This window comes from Odocoileus virginianus, chromosome 32, assembly GCF_023699985.2.
Source record: "Odocoileus virginianus isolate 20LAN1187 ecotype Illinois chromosome 32, Ovbor_1.2, whole genome shotgun sequence".
NCBI classification, from domain to species: domain Eukaryota; kingdom Metazoa; phylum Chordata; class Mammalia; order Artiodactyla; family Cervidae; genus Odocoileus; species Odocoileus virginianus.
Window position 1 is genome coordinate 3,583,607 of NC_069705.1, and position 24,867 is coordinate 3,608,473.

General features: G+C 43.4%; 2 protein-coding genes across 14 annotated transcripts in view; one reads left to right on the forward strand and one right to left on the reverse strand.

Annotated features, from left to right (window-relative positions):
* Positions 1–24,867, forward strand: part of PSD3 (pleckstrin and Sec7 domain containing 3) — a 470,822-nt gene that overhangs the window by 114,616 nt on the left and 331,339 nt on the right. For 11 of the 13 annotated variants that reach the window (XR_011485090.1, XR_011485091.1, XM_070459793.1 and 8 more), the window contains exon 2: positions 13,360–13,468. The exons of the other annotated variants lie outside the window; for them this stretch is intronic. Coding sequence is in view for 9 of the 11 variants with exons in the window: in XM_070459793.1 (XP_070315894.1) it covers positions 13,360–13,468 (109 nt within the window). In the remaining 2 variants the exon portion in view is untranslated. The remainder of the gene's footprint in view (positions 1–13,359; positions 13,469–24,867) is intronic. 13 annotated transcript variants of the gene reach the window in all.
* LOC110125825 (SIN3-HDAC complex-associated factor) lies at positions 15,358–23,113 on the reverse strand. The gene is given in 2 exon segments (XM_070459790.1): positions 15,358–22,893; positions 22,983–23,113. A coding segment is annotated over 1 exon segment (663 nt). The 5' UTR covers positions 17,159–22,893; positions 22,983–23,113; the 3' UTR covers positions 15,358–16,495.

Sequence of the window (24,867 nt, forward strand, 5' to 3'; positions counted from 1 at the left end):
GAGAGTTCCTCCTTCATATTTAGCTGAAGTTCCTTTGTTGCTGAATTTTTCCATTTTTGAGTGGAGTTGTAAGATATCTGTTAATGTTTACTATATTCTCTCTAACTTCTAGTCTTTAGGAGTGTGATTACTGCTCAGAATTTGTTTACATTTTCTAAGTCCTTTTACTCCCTCCAGAAGTCTCATTTTCAGCTTCTTAAATCATCTTCATTGTTCTTTTCAATTAGGCTTGGAACTCTAATATGGATCTAACTGGAATCTATCAGTTACATACGTCGAGTGTAACAATGACTTAGCACCCTCCATTTGTAAGAGCCCTGTTATGTTAGCAGCGTCACGGAAGCAGCATTTTATTGCCAGCTAGTGATCAACGGTGATCTGTAGTGTGTATGTGCATTTCCTGATCTGTGTTCATGATTTGTCTCTATTCAGGTTAGTTGTTCTGTATTGGACAGCTTTCCATTATTTTATGATTTCCCTTATTTTATGATTACTCTGATATCTGAAGAACCTTTTCCAAATCACATCTGCACGGCTGCAGTTTCCCCCCAGGGTCATGACCTAAGACTTCTTTGCCAGTGCATAGGTCGCTGGGTTTCTCAATCATCCTGGCATCCTGGCCCACGTGCCAGCGCGTTCATTATTAACTGTGTGATCTCACCAGCTTCGGCAGGCAGGGATTTCCTGCTCGAGAGCCTCATGGGAGCCTTGAAAACTGCTGGGTATTCTGAAGTACTGCTGTGAGGATGAGAGGCTGTCCCCCTCAGTGGCTGAGATCCACATTGAGTTCAGCCTACTTCCCCAATTCCGTCTCTCCTTTACAGCCCCCCGCCCCCACCCCGCTCTGCTCCCAGGCCATAATGGGGAGTGGAAATAAATTCTGCAAGAGCTGGCTTCTGGCCCAGTGCTCGTGATGGTGGAGAGGGCAGAGATGGGTGGGCTGGCGTGGCAGGAGCTCTCGGGGATCTGGACTCGTGGATCTTCTTACCTTTGTGTTTCCGTAACGTAGAGCCATTTCTCCTTTGTGCGCAGTCACCCACCCTCCTTTCCTGAGTCGCTGTTTCCTCGGAGGAGTAGGCGTGCTGAGGTGATCCGCGTGTGCTCCATAGGGTTTTTACCGAGCGGCACTCCTGTCTTGCTGCATCTGAAGTGGCTGGAATTGCACTCGCGGTCTGGGGGTGGGGACGCGTTGGGGGAGACTTGGCTGTCGGTCTCTCCTGTGACATTTTTATAAACAGGACCCCTTGTGCCCCCAGAAGCAGTGATGAAGCAGGGGTCAGTAGCTTTACAGCTGTGTCCTCTGCTGAATGGGCCAGAGAAGGTGGGGTGGGGAGGTCAGGGAAGAGCAGGCCCCTCATCCTTTGGTTTTTATTTGTTGATTGTCTCTTCCATTATTAAAAAATAGTCTAGAGAGGGATGTGTGTGAAGCACTGATACTTGGCCAAAATCACCTCACGTTTGTATACAATATTAACCAAAGTTGAGAAAATATTAAAGCGACAGAACAGAACAAGCCATCTCCGAAGAAAGACTTGGTAGGTAACTGGCATCAGGACTTCTCATACTTGATTTTCCTCTGGTGATTAGACCTCTCTTGCTCAGAATCTTCTAATATATCCCCCCACTTAAACTGACTATCAAATAATTGAATACAAAAGTCCAAACTGCTTAGCTTGACATTTGAAACTCTTGAGTGCTAATCTTCCTCTTCAGTGTCATCTGCTTCTTTCCTACTGAAGTACAATCCACGGGCCAGCAGCATCGGCATCACCTGGGAGCTTGGTAGAAGTGCAGACTCTCAGCTCCTACTTGGATCATGGAATCAGCACTAGACTTGCAGCAAGATCCGCACGTGTGTGGGAGACCGCTGCAGGGGGAGAATCTCTGATCTGCCTCATTCTCCTTAATCTCCCTTTCCGTCCCACAGTCAGCTAGCTGAACATGTTCTGCACTTCCGCAGTAGCCTGCCTTTCTTCAAATGCTAACATCTTCCCAGAAAAGTCCTTTTTCTCAACTTCCTCTCTTTACTTCCATTCATCTGATTGGCTAGGTGTCTAAATGTGCTGAGAACTAGTTTGGGTTTCAGACATGACTGGACACATAGACCCTACATTGTTTGTACAGGCTCTCTGGAAGACAGTTCCTTTGACCCCCAATTCCACTTCTAGGAGAGTTTCCTGAACTATCAGAAAAGAATGTAAAGAAATGGGTGGAAAGTTGATCACTACAATATTGTGTATAATAGTAAGAAATTGATAAATTAATAAATTTTGTTATAGTCATATGATATACTTTTGCATATTCAAGATGGTAGGACATTATTACTAAAATGAGAATATACCAACAATATCCTTGAATAACAATAATGTTATTAAAAAAAACACACTTAATTCCTGTGCTCCACGGCCTTATAGTTGAACAAGTAAGAGAGATGTAAATCAAGTAGTACAGAAATAATGTAGCAATATAGTAATGATGATAATGTTAACAGTGGCAACTGACATCTCTTGGACACTTAAAGTGTACCAGACATTTCTAAGTGCTTCACCTGTTATCTGCCTTTATCTTTTCAAAAGATAAACTACTGTTGATTCTACGTGAGGAAATTATCTTATTTTCACATATTTTAATCTTTACCACTATGATGGGTAAAGTTTGGTAACATTTTAAAAACTTGTATTTCAAATACCAATAATTTAAAATACCAAAAATTTGTATTTAAAAATTGATTATAGGAAGGTTTGTTCAACATCGTTTAATATATATTGATCATTGTTAAATGTGCATTTCTTAAAAAGGCTGTTTTTGTCTTCTGCCTGTTTTCCTGTTTGTCTTTGACCATTCTGAAAAATCTACTTTCTGTCTTCTGAATATGTGTTTGCTGAATTATGGTGTTCCAAATAAAGGAAGTGTTAATATGATCACTCCTCATGTTTTTAATTAAAAAATTTATTCTTATACAGAAAATGATTATTCTCAGCAAAATTAGGGATCTATAATCAGTCACATCAGTAATCTTTGTTCATTAATTGATGTGAGCTGTCAGCCTCAGGTAAATGTGTCAGTAAATAGAATATATAGGTAATCTCTGACTTTTATATGTGAATTTCAAAAGTTTGTAATTATTTGGAACTCTGCTTTTATTTTTCCACAGAAACAAGTCAGTTCCTAGGTTTCCAGGAAGCCCAAACAAGCATTCTTAAAACTCTTCATAATAATAAAGCACTAAATATTATTCGAACTCAGCACAAAAATACTGCTTATCACATTAATTTTATATTCCAATTATAGGTGTAAAAATAGATCAAGCCTCTAATCTTCGGAAGCTATGGTGATCAGACTGTGGGGTACGTGGGTGGGTGGGTGGGAAGTAGCTTTAAAACTACAAAGTGCAGAAACCTCTGGTGAATCATTTATTCTCCAGTGTTCTGTACCTAAGAACGAGAACAAAGGTAATTTGCATTCACTCATTATTCTTTAGCTCACGCGCTGTCTGTTGAACATCCAGTGTTTGTGAGGATGATTTGGCCTGTTGAGTGTAGCAGGAGAGTTTCCCCACGCTGTATTCCTTGCATTACTTGGGTCTGGAAGCAGTGTTATGACTTTATTGTTCTCAGCCACTGCACAAGTTTAAAACCGCTGCTAAACCAGCAGCTTTAACATTAGCTGTAAAATGCCCACAACAAGCCAGGCAGCGTCCGAGTGCATTTCCCCAGGTAGTGTGCTTGTGGTGTGTGTCGTAGGGTGGTGGCGGTGGCCTGAGAGGAATGGGCTCTGTTCCCTGCTGTCGGCTGCCCTGCCGGTCCTTGGTCTTTTTGAGGGTCCACTTGTATAGCCCACAGAGCTCCGAATAGTAGCTCTCACACTTCGCACACCTGAGCATCCGCTGGGGGCATTAGGTACAAAGGCAGCGTCCCCTGCACCGCTTCCGGAGAGTGACCAGAGGCCTGCGGTGCATCCACACGCACACGGGGCCCGTGTTGCGGGCGCCCCGGTCCTGCAGAAACACTGCTCCCGAGAGTGTTCTCCTCCGTGTTCTCTCTCTCGAGTGTGAATCAGACTAGACGGTTCTCACACCCCTGGCTCCTGTGAGCGAGCTGTCACTCTGATGGACTCTGTCAGGGTACCGCCTACAGCTCCATGTGCCTGAAGAGGTAACTGATCTAATGGGGCCTAAAAGTCCTAAAGTCCTGGAAGAAACTGTTTACTTTGTCACGTTTATGTAAGCGGTTGTTTGCGAGAAGTTTACTCATGTTCACTTATGATGAACAGTTTATCTTTGTAAAAATTAACTAAAAAAAAAGTAAGATGAGTGCATTTTAGTTAGTGTTACAGATAGTGTGGGTATCCTGACAATGTTTAAGTTTAAAGAGTGGAGATCTTCTGAAATAAAAATCCAGGTTCCCTTGTCAGTTTGTGCCTTTTACCTGTTGACTATCCATCAGACTTGCCTGAATCTGAGACGCTGAGCAATCTGGAAAATTAGGCAAATTCCTTGTCAGGACACTGAAAAATCGCTCTCCAACAGGGCTATTAGGAACCTACATGATGTATTTCATTTTTATGTAATTTCTTTAGGATGATTGAATAACTAGTATTATTTATCTGAAATTGGACTTGGAATTTTTGTTCAATTTCTGTTTTTAGGACTTTTTCTGTGTTATCTTTGGTGTTATTCTTTACCTTGGCCAGATACACGCTTTGTAGATCTTTTGACCTCAGCGGGTGTGCATTTCTTCACAGTGGGCATCTGTTAACACCAGGCAGGAGATGCTTGTGTCATCTGGTCAGAGTTTATGTCCTGCAGGCAGAACCAGATGCTACCCACGGGGATGACATGATTCTTCTAATTTTCCCTTTGATGTCAAACTCATGATCATTCTGTGTCTTTTAAGAGGGGCCCATACTTGGAGATGGTTTACTTTGGTAAGATTTTGGTGGACCATATATTTTATTGTAGAAATTAATGCAATGAATATATTATTAGTCTATAATAAAGACTATTATTCCTAATATTTCATGTGCTAGTTAAGCTTAAATTTCAGGCCATATTTTTTACTTTCAGAATGTTTGTATTTGCCCAGAGGCACTTTTTTCTCCATACATGCAGTAATTTTCTATATACATACAGGCATAAATGTATTTATTGGGTAAACAACTTATGCTTTGTATAAAGAAACTTAATTTATCTGATCGCTCACATACTGTTTTTGAGAAGAAAGTTATGGCTGGTTTTCTTACCTTAATCAAGAACAGTCTTTAGCATGCTTATTGCAAGACCCAGTTCTAGGTATTACATTTTCCCCTAAAATACATAGCCACCATCCAGGGGTGACTTTCTACTTAAGGGAAATAAAGCTATAGCAAACTGGGTGATACTTACTTTTTCATGATTCCCACCCTGAATTCACAGTTAGTACCTATTTTTCCATCTTGTCAAAGTGCCAAATGCCATGTTTTTTAAAAAATCAGAGCGAATTTAATTTCATTTCAGAAGTTAGTGGAAAATTTGAAATAACTGAAGATACCCCCATGTTTGTGAAGCTTAGTTTTGGTGACGAGGCTGATACTTAGTTTTCATTTATGTAATTTGTGGTTATTTCTGCCAAAGTTTCAGGGCTTTTTTGAGGTTGCTGAGTTTAAAAGGATTCAGCAAAAATATTTATGAACACTCGCCGTGAGCCTGTAGTTTCTGCCTGCTTCGCTACCCCCTGTGATTATTCTCAGTACCTAACCTTCCTCCACTGGGGGTTCTTGACTCCACAGTGGAGCATTTGTGACTGCTGTTATTCAGAGTCTGGTTGATTTCCTCCCAGGGGTCCCGATTATGCTGGGCTGACTTTCTTTTTTATTATTATTATTTTAAAATTTTAATTGGAGGCTAATTACTTTACAATATTGTAGTGGTTTTTGCCATGCTGACTTTCAAAGTTCTCTGTGGCTTTCCAGCTTTCCCTCTGCTTACCCAGCCTGAATCCTGACTTGCTGTCAGTGTGTGGAAGGTGAGATCTGTAGCAAGTAAGAACGTGTGTTCTGAGGCTTAGCATGTGTTTTCCTTTTTAAAACCTGGACCTTTCTGTCGTCCATTTTGTGTATTAGTTTTAAAGACTCTCAGGAGCACACAGATCCAGAGCCTGAGGAAGGTAGGTGGTGGTCAGCAGGGCAATGAGAAAGGCAGAAGGTAGACTCAGATCCCTGGGTCTGCACACTTGCCATCAAGGGTCTCATCCTCTGTGAGTGGGAAAGGCAGAGGGTGTGCTGTGAACATGTAATGTTTGATTGCTGGTTTTCTTTTAAATTCTTTCTTTGAAGTTCTCCAAACACCTTAGTTACTTGGTGCCTTCGTGAAGAAGCAGTCAAGAAAACCTGATCCCTGTGTCTTCTTTTAGTTTTATGGAGGCTGTGTTACAAATGAAGGTTTATCATCCTAGTTTCTTAGCCCCTGACTTTCTACATCACATTAAAAAAAAAAAAAAAGGCACTGTTCCCATTTGTAATAAATCATGATATATTGTGAATAAGCCAGGGCAGGCTCAGTTCCTAGAAGGGGCATGTAGTCTTTCCATTTGGTTAGAAGACAACTGTAAGATGGCGCCCAAGATGCAGATGATCAAGGGAAGAGTCCTTGGCGTTGGCCAACACCTTGCTCACACACCCTTCCCTCTGCCTTTAGTTTTAGTGGCAGGCGGGGTGGGGACTCTGCGTCTCTGTGCTGGAGCCTCCTCTCCCCCAGCCCTGCCCTTCCCAGGGGATTGTGCTTCCAGGAAGACAGCTGAGTAGGTGGGTAGCAGGTGGTGGGAAAATGAGAATGGGCCTCCAGGGGCTTTTAGACAGGCTGTGGATTCAGCTTTTCCCTCTGCGCTCACACAGTTAAAGCAGGCTGACAGCAGGTCTGCCTGGTGACGAGGTGAGTCCTGCTCCCCACACCCCCTCAGTCTGTTTCTTAGCCTGGTGGTCCATGCCTACTTTGGCTTCTGGTTTGGATGCTCTTTCTAACCTTTCAGTTCAGTTCAGTTTGGTCGCAGTGTCATGTCTGACTCTTTGTGACCCCATGGACTGCAGCACGCCAGGCCTCTCTGTCCATCACCAACTCCCAGAGCTTACTCAAACTCACGTCCATTGAGTCGGTGATGCCATCCAACCATCTCATCCTCTGTTGTCCCCTTCTCCTCCCGCCTTCAATCTTTCCCAGCAACAGGGTCTTTTCCAATGAGTCAGCTCTTCGCATTGGAGTATTGGAGTTTCAGCTTCAACATCAGTCCTTCCAATGAACATTCAGGACTGATTTCCTATAGGACTGACTGGTTGGGTCTCCTTGCGGTCTAACCTTTAGAAAGTTCTGTTGTCCTAGTTGTTTCTTGGCTGTTTCTGGCCTCTTTCTGCTCTTGAGCGTCTGCCAGTCCCACTTTTCTTTGGTTACCTTCCCGGCTTTTGGAATATTTATCTGATTAGCTTATCAAGGGAGGAGGAGCTGGTTGTAAGGAATTGCAAATTACTTGGGCAATTACTTCCCCTCAAACACTGGTGTTTTTTCCACTTGCTTTTGTGTAGGCTTATGTCAAATATATTTTTAAAGGGATAAATGCTGCATACGACAGGATTCGAATCTCTCGCTGTACAGCTTGGCAGGCTGAAGGAATGGATGATTTTGCTTGTATGTCTTTCAGCTATACAACTTTCTTAATTTTAGTGGAAGAGCAAGGTATGTTTGAGTGAACTTCTGTTTAACAGAGGACAGTATAGGTGGAACAACAATTACTCATTAAGTCTTTGATTATTTCATTAGTAACTCATTTGTAAGTGAAAGCATCAGAGATATACTTATGGTAAACATGTCAGTGTGAACTCATGGTTTTTTAATTAGATATAGAAATAAACATGGGCTTCCCAGGTGGCTCAGTGGTAAAGAATCTTCTTGACAGTGTGCAAGTTTGGTCCTTGGGTCGGGAAGATCCCCTGGAGGAGGAAATGGCCACCCACTCCAGTATTCTAGCCTGGACAGAGGGGCCTGGTGGGCTACAGTCCGTAGGGTCGAGAAGAGTCGGACATGACTGAGCGACTAAGCCCAGCGCAGTGTTTCTCTTGTATCTGAAACTGGTAATTATCATCAGCAACATCTTGAGACTTGGATGATATTTGGTGAAAATTGTTTGTAAATTTGAAAAATTGTGTAAAACGTAAAGTTGATATATATATGTATGTATGTGTGTATATATATATATATATATATTTTTTTTTTTTTGTCCTGTCCAATTAAAGGTGTACTGCTAACTTTACTGGAGAAGGCAATGGCACCCCACTCCAGCACTCTTGCCTGGAAAATCCCATGGACAGAGGAGGCTGGTAGGCTGCAGTCCATGGGGTCACGAAGAGTTGGACACGACTGAGCGACTTCACTTTCACTTTTCACTTTCATGCATTGGAGAAGGAAATGGCACCCCACTCCAGTGTTCTTGCCTGGAGAATCCCAGGGATGGCGGAGCCTGGGGGGCTGCTGTCTATGAGGTCGCACAGAGTTGGACATGGCTGAAGCGACTTAGCAGCAGCAACAGCAGCTAACTTTAAATGTAGGTAGGACATGTTTTGGTGACCACATCATTGTAACTGGATCACAAGGCAAAGGTTTGTGTTATTCCTCTTAATGAAATATCTGTAAAGGTGGCTCAGAAATGTGAAGAATTGTTGTGCTTCGGAATTAGAAGGGGCCTTAGAGATGAATTTGAATAACTGTCTTTATCAATAGGGGAGCTGAAGTCCAAGACTACATGTTAATGTGACTGAGTGGAAGTCTCACTTGGGATTCAAGCCTGGATCAGCTGACTGTCCGTTTGCTTAATGTTTTTTCATATCCTGTCCTGCTTAAGGACATTTATGTTTCTAAAATGGCTGTGATAAGGAATGTATATTATTCAGTTAGTAAAACAGAAGAAAAAGTAGCGCTGAGTCCTTAAACTTCTTTGGCCTGCAGAAGTTGTTGTGGAGGTAGGTGGGTGAAGATTGTAACCTTGATGTGGGAGCAGGATATGTCAGTGGGGCACCCAGCTTTAAGAATAGCTCCCTTAAGCCGAGTACGTTTTGTTTCAGTGGGCAGGTCAGGGGAATGCGGAGTTCCGGGGCTCCCCACAATGGTTAGGGTATGTTGTGCTTAGTTAGAGGGCAGCCCGGGTAGGGCCTCCTTTTAACAGGTGTTTCTCGTCTGGGAGAGTCTGAGTGTGCCATGAACACCACTTCACCTCCGGGCCTTAGCACAAGTGTGCTCTGCGGACCAGTGTCAGCATTCTCTGGGGACTTTCTAGGGGTGCAGTCTCGGGCCCCATCCCAGACCTGTGTGATCTCTATTTTAACAAGATTCCCAGGCAGTTCATGTATATAGTAAAGAATAAAAAACACTGGAACTGAGGTTAAGCATGTTGAGCAAGAAGAACCTCTCTTTGGAGAATCGTTCCCAGGCTTTTAGTTGAGAATGAGTGTCAGAAACTTACCTTCCCGGAATTTCTTAAAACTAGTGCTTCATCAGTGGCATCTCTTCCTGTTTTCTAGCACCACAGTAATGGAGTTCTGTTTTATTTTTTTTTTCCTCATCAGGGTAGGTGGTTTCCCTTTTCTCCACATCCTTACCAGCGTTTATAATTTGTATTCTTTTTGATGATGAAGGCTGTTCTGACAGGTGTGAGGTGATACCTCATTGTGGTTTTGAGGTGCATTTCCCTGATGCAGTAATCAGCATTTTAACATTTGATTTAATTGAAAAAAAATTTTAATTTAATTATAATTTTATGTTAGAATATGGTTGATTTATAATGTTGTGTGAGTTTCAGGTGTCCAGCAAAGTGATTCAGTTATACACATATCCATTTTTCTTTTATTTTTGGCTGCAATGCACAGCTGGTGGGATCCTAGTTCCTTGACCAGGAGTTAAACCCGGGCCCTGGGCAGTGAAAGCAGAGTCCTAGCCACTGGCCCCCCAGGGAATTCCCCACATATCCATTCTTTTACAGATTCTTTTCCTAAGTAATGGAGTTTAAAAAATCTTATTCTCTGTTGTTTTCCTGAGGTTACCTAGGCCCAAATCCAAGCTATCGATAATGTTTCTTCTAGTCTCCCCAGTTCCAACACACCACCCAGCTCCCCAAGCCAGATTCCTAGGTGTCATTCTCTGGGCCATGGGTTCTAGATCCAGGATCTGAATCTGGGATCCATAGTTTACTAGCTGTGTCACCGTGGACACATGACTCGTCCACTCGTGGCCTTTCTTTCTGTGCCTGTGAGTCTGGGATGGCAGTGTGCCCACCCCGCAGGACCGACGTGAGTGTTACACGAGATACCTCGTGATCTGCATCGGAACAGCCTGGCCTGGAGTAAGTGGTTAGTCAGTGTTAGCCCTACGGTTATGCTTGTTTCTTCCTTTCCCTTATCCTTTAAACCCGATTTATCAGAAAGTTTACATAGGTTCTTCCTACAAAATATGTTTCACGTTTATCTACTCCTGTTTCCATTGCCATCATCTGGCTTGAAGCGTTCATAAATTCTAGTTTATACTTCCAACTGGTGTCTCTGATTCCTCTTAACTTACTCCAATCTATCTCCCTTGTTTGTTCAGTCGTTCAGCCATGGCCAGCTCTTTGTGACCTCATAGACTGCAGCTCGCCAGGCTTCCCTGTCCGTCACTATCTCCTCGAGCTTGCTCAAACTCATGTCCACTGAGTCGGTGATCTACTCCAACCACATCATCCTCTGTCACCCCCTTTTCCTCCTGCCCTCAATATTTCCCAGCATCAGGGTCTTTTCCAATGAGCTGACTCTTTGCATCAGGTGCCAAAGTATTGGAGTTTCAGCTTCAGCATCAGTCCTTCCAATGAATATTCAGAGTTGATTTCCTTTAGGATGGACTGGTTTGATCTCCCTGCTGTCCAGGGAACTCTCAAGAGTGTTCTCTAGCACCACAGTTCAAAAGCATCAAGTCTTTGACACTCTGCTTCCTTTATGGTCCAACTCTCCTATCTGTACATGACTACTAGAAAAGCCATAGCTTTGACTATACGAACCTTTGTTGGCAAAGTGATGGAAAAATTTCCCTTATAACAACCATATAATTTTCTAAAAGTGTAAATGAATGACCTTTTGAAAATGTTAACGAACCCCCATGGGTTTAAAACCTCGGCCTGCACATCCTGTGGTTTTGGCCCCTGCCTGCTCTTCAGTGTGGGCTCCTCCTGTGCTGTCCCTGGGTCCTTCTCCCCACTCGCCCCCGCGCCCGCTGTTCTGTGACTGCACTGTTCTCCCTCAGTTGGGGTGACCTGGGGCTGTCATGCTCAGAGGCTGCTGCTTGTGACCCTCCTTCTGCCTTCATGTATGTTTCTCTTATTTCCCAGTGCTCATCCTTCTCGTGTCTGCAGGTATTGGTTCCTCAGAGAGCCTTTTCTAACCACCCCCGCCTAAATTTGGAGAAAGCGATGGCACCCCGCTCCAGGACTCTTGCCTGGAAAATCCCATGGACGGAGGAGCCTGGTGGGCTGCAGTCCATGTGGTCGCTAAGAGTCGGACATGACTGAGAGACTTCACTTTCACTTTTCACTTTCATGCATTGGAGCAGGAACTGGCAACCCACTCCAGTGTTCTTGCCTGGAGAATGCCAGGGATGGGAGCCTGGTGGGCTGCCGTCTATGGGGTTGTACAGAGTCGGACACGACTGAAGTGACTTAGCAGTAGCAGCTGCCTAAATTAGGCCACCAGGTTCCTCCTTTATCAGCCTGAAGCTCCCTGAACACATCAAAAAGTTAATATTGCCTGTCCACAGGGGACAAGGATAATTAACAGCCTGTGGTTATAAAACATGCAACTCCAAGAGGAGTGTGCAGCTTTTCCAGAAAGAATAATTTTACATGTTGTGAACATTAAGTGATTATAGAGCTATTTTAAGAAACTGCTATCTTGAAACTGTTCAAGAAGGTCTTTGATATTGGTATTCAAGGACAAAGAAGGCTGCCCACTGAACCTGTCTGCAGAGGGCAAAGGTGCATGCTAAGTCACTCAGTTGTGTCCGATTCTTTTCGACCTCATGGACTGTAGTTTGCCAGGCTCCTTTGTCCATGGGATTCTCTGGGCAAGAACGCTGGAGAGGGTGCCATTTCCTCCTCCAGGGGATCTTCCTGCAGAGGGTGAGGAGGTATTCGTAATCTCGCCATGGGCCTCCTCACTGCTGTCAATCATCTCTGCTCCGAAAGATAAAACGGACATCATAAAACTCCCCTCTTTGAAGAAGCTTCCTGGTTTCTGATAAAACGCTTCATGCTCCTCTCTCCTAAAGTGAAAGGTCAGTTGTTGCTCGGACACGGGAAGGAAGATGTCTCAGAATTAGAAGACGGAGATCAAGTGTGATAATATCTGTATCCTGGTTAATTTTTGAGTTCAGAGGCAGAAAGATGACTCCCTGATTGGCCTCAGTCTCATTTCTTTGTGTTTTGAAATTGCTACCTTATTACTTATGTTTCATTAATTCTAGACCAGAGAAAGGAGGCACTCCTGAGTTTTGGCAGCTGCTTAAAGCAGCCAGGGGAGAAGGAAATGGCAACCCACTCCAGTATTCTTGCCTGGAGAATCCTGTGGACAGAGGGGCCGGGTGGGCTGCTGTCCATGGGGTCGCACAGAGTCAGACACGACTGAAGCGACTTTGCATGCATGCATGCATGCATAAAGCAGCCAGGAGGAGAATGGTGGGATTGAGAATCATGATGTGAACCACTTTCAGTCACCTTGTAATTTTTCTTTCAAATAAGGGACATTTAGGATTCCAGAGAATATGGGGACAGTTGCTTAAATTTAGGATAACAAGTGTAAGTGGGATGCTTGGTACTCCTATTTGCCTAAATTTAGGCAAAAGAGACCCAAATGTGGTCTCTTGGGGAAAGACTACTTTTTGTTGACATTCTTTAGCAGAACCCATTCACAGAAATATTCCTGCTATGGGCATTCCTGTTATGGGCTGTGGGTGATGATAATCATTTGGAAAATGATGTATCTAAAAATAAAATATAGTTTTCTCATTGTAAATAAGTTACTAATAACATAAACTTAATTTAAAAAAATTCTACCATAATTATACCCTCCCAATCAAGCCTAGACTTTTCAAATTTCTCTTGTTCCCCTATAGATGTTTATGTGTTTCTCTTTTTATATGGTTGTAACCTTGCTTGTTTCTGATTTATGTCCCATTATGTTTTTCATGTTTCATTTTTAATGGCCATATAGTATTCGATCAGTGGATCTGTCATAACCATTCTCTCGTTGGCTGATTTGCTTTGTGATGTATATTTTATGATGTATTTTTAATGATGTCTTTGTTTTGCTCTAATTTTGCAGGCAGAGACATTTGTTTGGGTTAACAATGCATCAGCACATTCCCAGAGTGTTGCCAAGGCCAAATACGAATTTTTATTTGGCAGATCTGAAGAGAAAACTCCAGATACTAGTAAGTGTCTCCCTGCCTTCCTCTTTCAGGTAACAGATAGGAAGAGAGATTAAAATTTCAAATCTCAGAAGCTGAGAATTCTTCAAACAAAAAGTGACTTGAAATTACCTACCACAGGCTACTAGAATCACATCCTGTATTTCTGAATTCTACACTTGGAAAGATGTAGAATTATTTGATGAATAATGAAAGCAAACAGGTTTCACAGAGGTAGGAAGGCAGTGGTGCAGATAGAGAAGTGCTCACTCAGTCGTTGATGGAGAGGTATTAGTCCTGGGAGCGAGGCAGGGAAGGGGTACTGCATGCAGTTAAGACCCCGGGCTCTTTAGAGCGACTTCTTCAGTGTGAACCTAGCCTGTAGCTTATGAGATGCATGGTCCTGAGTGAATTGTCTAAACTCTTTTTGCCTCAGTTTTCTCAACTGTCAAATGGGATTATAGTGACACATATCTTAGAATCCTTCTGAGGATTAAGTAGATAGATGTATGGGAAGATCTCAGAACAGTGCTTGGGATGTAATAAACGCTTTACAAGTATTTACTGCCATTCTTATTTATTGTGATCATCATCATATTCCTGACCTTTGAAGCTGATGTCTAAACTTTCTCTAAAGAAAGTACATTCCTTACTTTCCTCAGCTCCATCACTGTCTGACACTGATTTCTGTTTTGGGTAGACAGGGAATCTGACCTAATGTAGCTGTTGTTCAGTTGAAGAAGTCAAATGATAGCTATTCATTTTGACTCATATGTTAGATAATATAATGGGCTCCTTAATATCTGGGGATAGCAAGAATGCAGTGTATATTAGTAATTCCTTTTACCTTAATAATGAATATTTCTTAGATATTTCAGTAGTTGGAGACTCTTAATGAAGTCTTAAACAGCTAAATTATTTTAAAAAATCATTCTTCTTTTATTATGTAGCATAAATACTACTATTCTAGGCTTGAGGTTTGGGATACTTAATCATTTATTCACTATTTCTCAGATGGGAAATACTGATTGTGATCACTCCAAGACTGTTTAAAACGCCTTTTTGGCATAGCCTTAACTTTGTGATTTTGTGCTGACTAAGTTTTTTCTCTTTTTAACTTTGATAAAACATGATTTTTACTTCACTATATAGAAGTAATGTCAGAGCTCTACATAGTCCTTTGACTTATTGGTGGGTGAGTTTGGGTCTTCCTTACTCATAAGTTTTGAGTAGTTTTCCCAGTTTACCACTGGTGAATCAAAATGATATTTTAAACCTTCTGTTCCTTATTTGCCTTGGTAAAAATGGTTGGTACTGTTAGTTTCTAGTGTGGTGTTATTTTGCAGAGGTGTTAGTGTGTGTGCATTTATTAAACAAATCTATGTAATGAACACTCCTTTTGTGCTAGTCACCTGTGCTGGGCACTGTCAGGATGCAGAGAAATAGAAGACAGTCCTTGCCCCCTGGGGGCTAATTCTTTGATCAGAGCGAGGCAGTGATCACTTCGGCTGTGCTGGTGATGGCTTCATGGAATAGGTGGAAGCTGCACTGTTCTCCAAGAATGACTAGTGTTCTGGTTAATAGAGGTTTGGGGGATGGCACTTCAGACTGGGGGAATGATGTGAGCGAGGGTGTGCTGGCAGAACATACAGATTGTTTGCAGAACAGGGAGGAAACTGGCCAGGTTGGTTTGCAAAAGCTTATCAGTGAGAGAGAGATTTAGAAAAATAACCATTTAGAGAGGGGCAGAATCATGGAGAGTGAAGAGTTTGCATTTCATTTTGGTATGCAGAGACAAAATGCCAAGTACTGTTTTAGAGAGATAAATCCAGATGATTGATCTGGAAATTGGAAGGGGCAGCAGAAATTGTTGCTTATTGTAGCAGGGGTGTAAGATGCAAGTTTATGTTGACTTTTGTTTTTTTTTTCTTTTAGTAGAATTTTAATATAGAATGAAAAAGAAAACAAACCCAAAACCCTAACAGGTTAAAACAAGTCAAACAACCATTCTACACAGATAAAACCTTCACAAAGGTCAACTGAAGTAATCCAGAGCTAAAACTGAATTGTGCAGATTTTCAGTGAAGTCACCAGTCACATAACATAAATTATTTACACACTTGCAAGCCCTCTAAGAAACGTGCCCCAAGAAGCATTAACCTTTGTTTTTCTCGTGTGCCATCCTAAAGACTTGCACATTGTTATTTTTCAGAGAATCTAACATTTTCAATAGAGAATGTTCTCTACCAAGTGGTAATGCTTTGGTACTATTCATATAGGATTGCTTATTCTAAAGACTTGACATTTCCCCAAGAGGAACTTTGATTCTGCTTTAAGTTTTGATTCTGCTTTTTAAGTTTCATATAAATTAAAATCTGTATCAAATATCAATATGGAGTGAGGTGACACAGGATGCAACATATACAGTCAAGTTACCTTTGCCTATTTAGAAATTACTCCTTCAAGATACTTGCACCAGAGAGCTGTCTGTCCTGCTTAATATTCAGTAGTACAGGTTTGAATCACCAGAACCTTGGCAAGACCTTAATATTTCAGTTATTAACAACTACCTCTAGGGGCAAGTCCATGTTTACTGAGTTATGACAAATTTATTATAACAAAGGAAAACAAGTGTAGCCAGCCATCTTAAAAAATGCCCCAACCACTGCTTCTCAAAATAGAAAGACTAAAACTACATACGTTTATCATACAACAAATCCCATCTCTGTCCCCTGAAAATTCCCCTAATTTCATTCATTAGAAGGGGATTTTTAAAAAAGACTTAAAGAGCACTTTACAGCAGCATTCAGCTTTCCTATGAAATACTCAGCATCTTAAATATTATGTACACTTCTTTTTTACCTCTTAGTAAGCTTCACTGGCTTCAGAGTTTGTGGAACTGGAGGAAAAATAACCCATTCAAAACTATTCTACAAATCCATCTTTTGGCAGAATAGCAGGTATCCAAATTAAAAATAGGAGGGTCATTTTGTTGCTTTGTTTTCCAAAATTTAAATCATTTTTGCTCCCCTTCTACATAAAGCTTAGTCACTACTCCTGAGTGGAGATGGGCAGAGGCTCTGGCCCCTGCTCCTCCGGCTTCTCAGCAGCTGCTTTCTTATTGCTGCAGCAAGGTTTGAATAGATGTGTGTCGATGAGGACTTCCCCAAAACGGCCTTTATAGATAATGCCACAGCATATTTTCTGTCTTTTCCAGTATATGAGGCCTAAAAAGGAAAACACTGGCGTTCTGTTGGAGCCAGGAGCCATCTCTGTGTCTGAGCCATCATCTGACTGGTTACTGTAACAGGGAGACTGAGCTGGAGGGGCACTTGAGGTTGTACTGTGAGCATCAGAATTGTGGCCTTTCAATTCCTTCTGCAGCTTACTGATCTGGTTACTTTTTATTCTGTTTCCAGATAGAGTTTTCACTTTCTTTGGTTTCAGTGTAGTCTTTAGACTGGGTCCTGCCCTTGCATCTACCACATGATTCCAGTTTTTTTTTTATCCTGCTGGCAATTTCTTCCCTCTTTTCACAAGCAGGACACAGGCATTACAGATATCTCCTGAACGAGTCTCATGTAACCCAAAGCAGCTCTGGAAATCCTTTTCATAGCGCTTACTGTCAGTGAATCGAGAACTGGAGGATTTAGCTCTGCAAATACAGCAGCCCTCTATACTTCGGTACATCTTTGGCTTGTGAAAACCAAACATCTTTTCTTCTGGGCAATAGCCTTCCAAAAGCAGCCGTTTCAGGCGCAATAACGATCCCGAGGGGCGCAGTGCACGCTAAGTCAACCCCCCCTTCAATCGCTCCCTCCTCCTCAACAGCCTCGTCTAGAAAGATTGTCTCCTGCAGTTCTGCGGTTGCTCCCGCTGGCCGGGAAGGTGTAGATTCCGCTTTCCCTCTGCGCACGCGCGGCTCCCGGTCTTATGTTGACTTTTGAAAAGTACTTTAAAAAATCTTCGGAAAGAAATGGTGCCTTTTTATCACTTTAAGAATACTCTTGAAGTTTCTTTATATTGACCATTCATCTATCATCAAAACATGGCCCAAACTCAAAAGAACATAGGGGGCCTTTCTTGGTGGTCCAGTGGTTGAGACCCTACCTGCCAATGCATGGGGCATGGATTTCACTCTCTGGTCTGGGAAGATCCCACATGCTGCAAGAGTTGCTAAGCCCGTGTACCACAACTGAACTTACATGCTGCAACTACTGAAGCCCACGCACCTTCGAGCCCAAGCTCTGCAACGAGAGGAGCCACTGCAGTAAGAAGGCTGTGCACCACAGCTAGAGAGCAACCCCTGCTTGCAGCAGTGACAACCCAGAGCAGCCACAAATAAATTAAAACAATTATTTAAAAGACCATAGGGAAAAGTAGTAGACAGAATAAGACAGTGATTTTATTTGAATTTGGTTGATAGGCATACCTTTTCCCTCTTGTTTTTGTTTTTCCAAGTGGATTAAATAAGTGGCTGAAACTGTCTAAGTGCTGCAGAAGCAACCTGCTGGGGAAATGGAAACACTGACAGTGCCTGCTGAATGCATCTCCCGTATCACTCAGGTGGTCGCCGGCAGTGATGCAGCCAGGTCAGGGGGGGTCCATTGGTTCAGGACCCCGGTGAGGCCCAAGGGAAGTGTCCCTGCTCTAGGGACAGGAGGCTGAGGCTTTGTCACTCAGCCGGGAGCTCACGTGGGCTGTGGGTGGGAGGGTCCAGAGAAGACAGTTTAAGACAGTTTGCACAGTGTTGCTTATTGCAGAGGTTTTGAATCTGTGACAAGAGTTTAGGGTGCTGGATGGGGTATGGGAGAATGTGTGAACAGTGGGAGGAGTCCCTTGGCCAAGAATTAAGATCTGGATTCTGTGATCTGTTTATCAATATAGTGAAGAAGAGAGTTGCTTTTGCTTCTCTGGTGCCTGTTCCCTGCTGCTTTCTGTGAGCTGTCACAACTTCATGAGCTTTTCAAGGGCGAGTCCAGAGTTGATGATTGCTGAGAGGCTGATGATTGCACGTGACATCCTTTGTGCTGTGGCTTAATGAGGGGTTGGGGGGTCACCAGAGGTTCCCCTGCTTCTATTCCCATCAGCTGTTGGGATGTTTGTGGATCTGCACTGAGCTGCAAGGAGAGAAGAAAGAGGCGGCGCCTCCCGCGCCCCCCAGTCTTCCCCGGCGTCGCTCGTCTTCTCTTACTGGATGCGGGGGCTTCTCTCAGCTGGCCACACGGGGTCCACTCTGACAGGAGGGGCTTCATTTTGGGAAAGTGCATTCTTTGAAGTGTTCCTGAAGCGGTTTCAGAGGGCTGAGGTCGGTCAGTCTTTTGGGGGAAAACCAGAGGGAGGAGATGCTTGAGAAGGTCTCTGAAGAAAAGTGAGACTGCTCTTGGCCTGGGGGAGGACAGGTGACTCATGGAAGCGTATGAGGAAGCGAAGGGCCTGTGAGATGCTGAGAACTGAAGCGTCCAGCAGTTAGGAGGTGACCGAATGCAGTAAAATAGAGACATAGATGTGTCCGTGTTTCGATATCTCTGTCTGTGGGTGTCAGATATGGGCGTGTGTGTATGTATAAAGATGTTTAGGTCAACAGCACGATCTGAAATGATCATGACTGTTGAAGTCACTCGGAGTAGATAGCTGCTGACCTCTTCCTGTGGGGTTTGCCTGCCCTGTGCCCCTACCCCCCTGGCACCCACTTGGGACTTTTGTCACTGTGATGGGACAGTAACTTCGTCTCTCAAGCTAAAATTCAGTGTGTATTTACTGTTAAGTGAGGATGTTTTTATGGGCAGTGGGGGGAGGTATTTAATTCAAGGACTAGCATGCCTTGAGCAACAAGGTATGGTTTAAAAAATGTGAGGGCTTCCCAGGTAGCTCAAACGGTAAACAATCTGCCTGTAATGCGCTAGACCTGGGTTCATTCCCTCTGTCAGCAAGATCCCCTGGAGAAGGGAATGGCAACCCATTCCAATATCCTTGCCTAGAAAATCCCATGGACAGAGGAGCCTGGCGGGCTGCAGTCCATGGGGTCGCACAGAGTTGGAAGTGACTGAGTGACTAACACACACACACAATGTGATGAAATCAGGGATCCAGCTGCCACTGTTCACCTGCTTCTTTGGACTCCAGCATTAGGCATGAGTGAGGCTGGGAGGCTGCTTGGGACGGCAGCAGGCCTGGCCAGCTGGAGCTGGACCTGGCTCCCCTTTGTTCCTTCTTGGGCTGTCCTGCACCCAAGGGTGCGACAGGTTCTCTGGCACAAGTGATCTTGAAAGTCGCTCAGTCGTGTCCAACTCTTTGTGACCCCACGGACTATACAGTCCATGGAATTCTCCAGGCCAGAATACTGGAGTGGGTAGCCTTTCCCTTCTCCAGGGGATCTTCCCGACCCAGGAATCAAACCAGGGTCTCCCACATTGTAGGTGGATTCTTTGCCAGCTGAGCCACAAGGGAAGCCCTTGAAGATTTTCAAAGGTGGACAATATTTTGATATCGTTTTATCCTAATTATAGATACCACATGGCAGATTTCTAGGTTTTTCTTCCATTAGTTTATATATGTTTTCCTGAAAGCTTGGAAAGAAGTTCAAGTACAAAACTGTCATGTCTGAGTTCTGTTAATAGTTAAACAACACCTCCCTCTGCTGGATAGAGTATGTAACACATTTTAGTAGCAGTTCTCAAATTGTCATGTGCTGTTTGCTTATCCTGCTGCAGATTTCTTTCAGATTTGTTCTGGAGGTCAATTAGTATGCCTTTGTTCTTTCTGTTTAATCTAATCTGAAGGTTTATAAAAAGTCCAATGGTGTACAAATATACCTTAAATATATGGTATTTTAATCTCATTATGATGTTACAAAATTAAAGATTTGGCATTTTCATGATAAAAACATTCATGTTTTTGAAATAGAGATATTAACCAGCTATATTGTCAGATGGACACGCTCTGATAATAATAATGCTTGAATATAAGATGCATTAAATAATATATGAAAGCGAGTCTGGTCTTTTTCCCTCATATAAATTTTGCAAAAACTTTTGAAGAACTCAGTACTATTGTCATAATTGAAAGACTAATATGGAAGATCCTAAATTGGCTATTTCTGATAACTTTTTAAGTGTTGCCTTGTTTGTCTTGTGTTTAATTATGACTGGCAAAGTGAATGGGATATTTTTCTTAATTTTTTGGTTCAGTTTTGAGCTCTGTTTTATATGTGTATGTTGTGTGTGTGCTCAGTCACTCATTCATGTCTATTTGTGATCTCATGGGCTGTAGCCATGCTCCTCTTTCCATGAGATTTCCCAGGCAAGAATACTGGAGTGGGTTGCCATTTCCTTCTCCAGGGGATCTTACTGACCCAGGGATTGAACCTGCATCTCCTGCGTTGGAGGGTGGATTCTTTACCACTGAACCACCTGGGAACAAATGCCTATTATGTAAAAGATACTTTGCTAGGAAATTTTATATTGGTTGTTCTTTAATCCTCAGAAGAGTCCTCTGATGCTAGTTCTCCAACCCCCTTTATTTCACAGATGAGGCTCAGTGAGGTTTAAATAATTTAACCTCAGGAAACACGTAAGTCATGGAACTGGCATGTCTGTTTGAGCATAACTTCAGAGCCCATGTCTTCCCACCCCATCCTCTAGCGTCACAGAGAATCAGAGTGTGATGTCCCTGTACCCCAGTTGCTAGCCTAGTGACTTCAGATGAAAGTGGACTGTGATTCTGACTTTGTCATTAATCAGTAATATGATATTGAGTAACTGACTCTTCTGGCTTCACTGTTTAAAAAATCTTTAAACCATGGTCTTTGTGTTTCCCTGAGCATTGGGAAATGAGGTGATGGTGGTATGAATCCCTGCCCTACTCCAGTTAACCAAAGGCACCCCCTCTTTTAAAAAAAATGTTTATTTTTGACTGCGCTGGGCCTTCGTTGCTGTGCAAAGGCTCTCTCTGGTTGCTGTGAAGGAGGCTGCTCTCTAGTTGCAGCGCTTGGGCTTCTCATTGACGTGGCTTCTCTCGTTGCGTAGCACGGGCTCTAGAGTGCAGGCTTCAGTAATTGCGGCACACCGGCTTAGTTGCCCCACAGCATATGGAATCTTCCCAAAACCAGGGACAGAACTCACATTCCCTGCACTGGCTCATGGATTCTCAAATCACCGGACCACAGGGAAGGCCAGCACCCACTCTTTTACCTGTTTTACATATTGGGCTTCTATGGTGACATCATTTTGAAGGCACAGTTTTTCTGCTTAAAAAAATGTAGCTATTGGTTGATAGGATTTCCCGCTCACTCTTTCCTTAGGGATGTCGATCAGCACAACAGCTCCTTGTAGTTTCCTCTGGCAGGGAAAGCAGGCGTGGCCTGAAGCACTGAATTGCTTAGTACCTGCTCCTTTCGCTTGGCAGCATTAGGACAATGAAGTTGGAGGAAAGCAGACTCTAAATGAGCAAGGTACTGAAATATCTACATTTTTTACCCACTGTAATCAGGGCACCCAGCCTGCCTCCTTTCTTTGCAGTGTAATTTTCAACAACCCACTTCCCACATTTCAGCAGAGGGAAATTAAAATGCGAGGAAGATGACAGAAGTAAAAAATACATAAAACACTGAAACATAAATTAAAACAGCTATTTGCATTCAACATTGTAGAATTAGAGAAGGTTTCTTGGCAAGATGCAGGGTAACAGTGAGCAAGACCCAACACCCTTTTCCAGGGCTGCCTTGTCTGTGCCTTCCCCAAACATTTCTTTTCCTTATGCTCTTCATATATTGCAGTTTGCCATCAGGCTTGGTTCACTGATAAGACAGTGGTGTCCTTGAGGCCAGGGTCAACTCTTAAACTTTTATTTCCATGCATCAGGAACATTGCAAACTACTTTAAAAAATGTTTCTATTGGTTAAAAGGGGAATAGGGACCACTCAGCGCATAGCCCAGCTGAACCAGGAAGAGCAGTTTAGAGAGCTACTCCTTCCAATGATGGATTGTTAAACATCTTAAGTATGGCCCCTCAGCTGTCCCTGGAACAGTTGTGTGGTGAACTCTGAGTTAGTCCTGTCAAAATGAATACAATTGAGACTGAGACCCTGTTTTCATTTTCTGGTTAAAAGAAATGATTAGCGACTTTGTTGTGGTGGGAAGTTCCCCAGAATTCTTTGGGAGCTGAGATTTGTATAGGCTTGGTTCTTTTATCCAGATATAGTTGGGGAGAAGAGAAGGGTCAGGAAATGAGTTTTTCTTGTTTAATACATTTGGTTAATTTCTAGAAATAGTTACTGAGTATTTGATATGTACTCGACACTGCTAATCGCTGATGATGAAAAGCTAATGAACTTTACCGGCAAGATAACATTCACACTTGGAGCCATTAAACAGAAGATGATGTGTGACTGAGTGCCAGATAGTTGGTGTGAACCTCATGAACCAGTGACTAACTCCACGCTGATGATCCTGCATGGAGACAGACATAGACTCTTATGGGGGGCAGACTGTTGAAGGCAAGAGCAGCCTGGGAGGTCAGGGGTGTGTGGTCCTCCTACCGTGTACAACAGAGGGAGAGCGCGGCAGGTCGGGATGGTGCGCGCAGAGGCTTCTGGGAGCGACGTTTGTTCGTTCTGTGCCCTGGTGTCGGCGTGCGCAGAGGCTTCTGGGAGCGACGCTTGTTCATTCTGGGTTTTGGTGATGGCGCGCGCAGAGGCTTCTGGGAGGGACTCCCTCTAGTCCTTTATTCTGTGCCTTGGTAACGGCGCGCGCAGAGGCTTCTGGAAGGGACGCTAGTTTATCTGTTGCTTGCAGGCTAGGCAGTGTTTGAATATATGGAAAGAATGGGGAGGATGTTCTGTTCTAGGAGGAGATTAGAGTGAAGTTGTGGAGGACGGCGGAAAGGGGCTCTGATAAAGTGGATTAAGCGGTGATCGTGAAAGTGAAACTCGCTCATTCGTGTCCGACTCTTTATGACCTCACAGACTATACAGCCCATGGAATTTTCCAGGCCAGAATACTGGAGTGGGTAGCCTTTCCCTTCTCCAGATGATTTTCCAAACCCAGGGATGGATCCCAGGTCTCCAGCATTGCAGGCGGATTCTTTACCAGCGGAGCCACAGGGGAAGCCCCAGAATACTGGAATGGGTAGCCTATCCCTTCTCCAGCGGATCTTCCGGACCCAGTAATCGAATCCTGCCCTCCTGCATTGCAGGCGGAGCTGTGATCGTGGAAGGCCTTAAATAAGTTAAGCACGTCACCACCATTGAAAGTGTATATCTTGAGAAGCTTTATATAACCCTTATCAACTTGACTGATGACCTCTTTCTTTGGTGGGGTGTCCCCACTGTACCTTACAGTCTGTCTCTGTCATTGAACCAGTGATTCTGAAAGGCTCAAGTTTATGTATAGGTTTTTCTTTCACTAAATGTTACTGAGATCATACCTGGTTACCTTGATTGGAATCTGGTTGTTTTGGCAATTCCAAATTCATAAATTTACCTATTCTGAGTGGGTTATTACCTCTACAGTTTGATTTTAACCATTTTATAGTGTAATAGTAATGTTTAGTCCAAGCTTGCTCCACTCGCTGAACAACAGGGCAAAAGAGAGGAGGTGTTGAAGCAAAAAAGAGACTTCAATCAGAGAGCAGCTGACCGAGAAGATGGCAGGCTAGCACCTCAGAATAACCGTCTTGTTGGGGTCTGGATGTCATTCAGGCTCTTTTATAGATCAGAGGGAAAGAAGCAATGAGGAACTAAAGTCTGAAGGCTGAATAGAGAGGGAGAGGCAGCGGGGAGGCAAAGTGAGAGGGTCTTCAGTCTTGCAAAACATCTCCTAGAGAACAGCCGGCCTTTGGAAAGGGGATGTTAATCTCTTCTATTCACGGGTTGGTAGGGACAAGCTATCTCTGAGCTGAACAGAGGCTAAAACTTTAGTTTACAGTCAAGCAGAGGGGCCGGATCCTCCAGGCAAGGCATTAAGTATAATTATAATAATAAAAGCAGCCAAAAGCAAGTTGAAGAAACAGTTTCCACCGTGGAGTGAAAATTAAATTGCCTTCCTCCCTGCACCAATAGGGCGTGTCTGAGTGTAGACCTAAGAACTGCCTTTGCTATGTGTCTTTAAACCCCCCCCCCCCCCCCACCCCCCGCGCCCCTTATCAGGTAACACTTATGTATACATGCTGCTCAGTCATGTCCGACCCTCTGCAACCCCATGGACAGTATCCTGCCAGGCTCCTCTGTTCATGGGATTCTCCAGGCTAGAATCCTGTATTAGGTTGCCATTTCCTTCTCCAGGGGATCTTCCCGACCCAGGGATGAAACCTGCATCTCCTATGCCTTCTGCACTGGCAAGCAGATTCTTTACCACTGAGCCACCTGAGAAGCCCCAGCTATTTTATATTAAGTCTTAAAATTTAGATTTTTGTGACACCTTGCT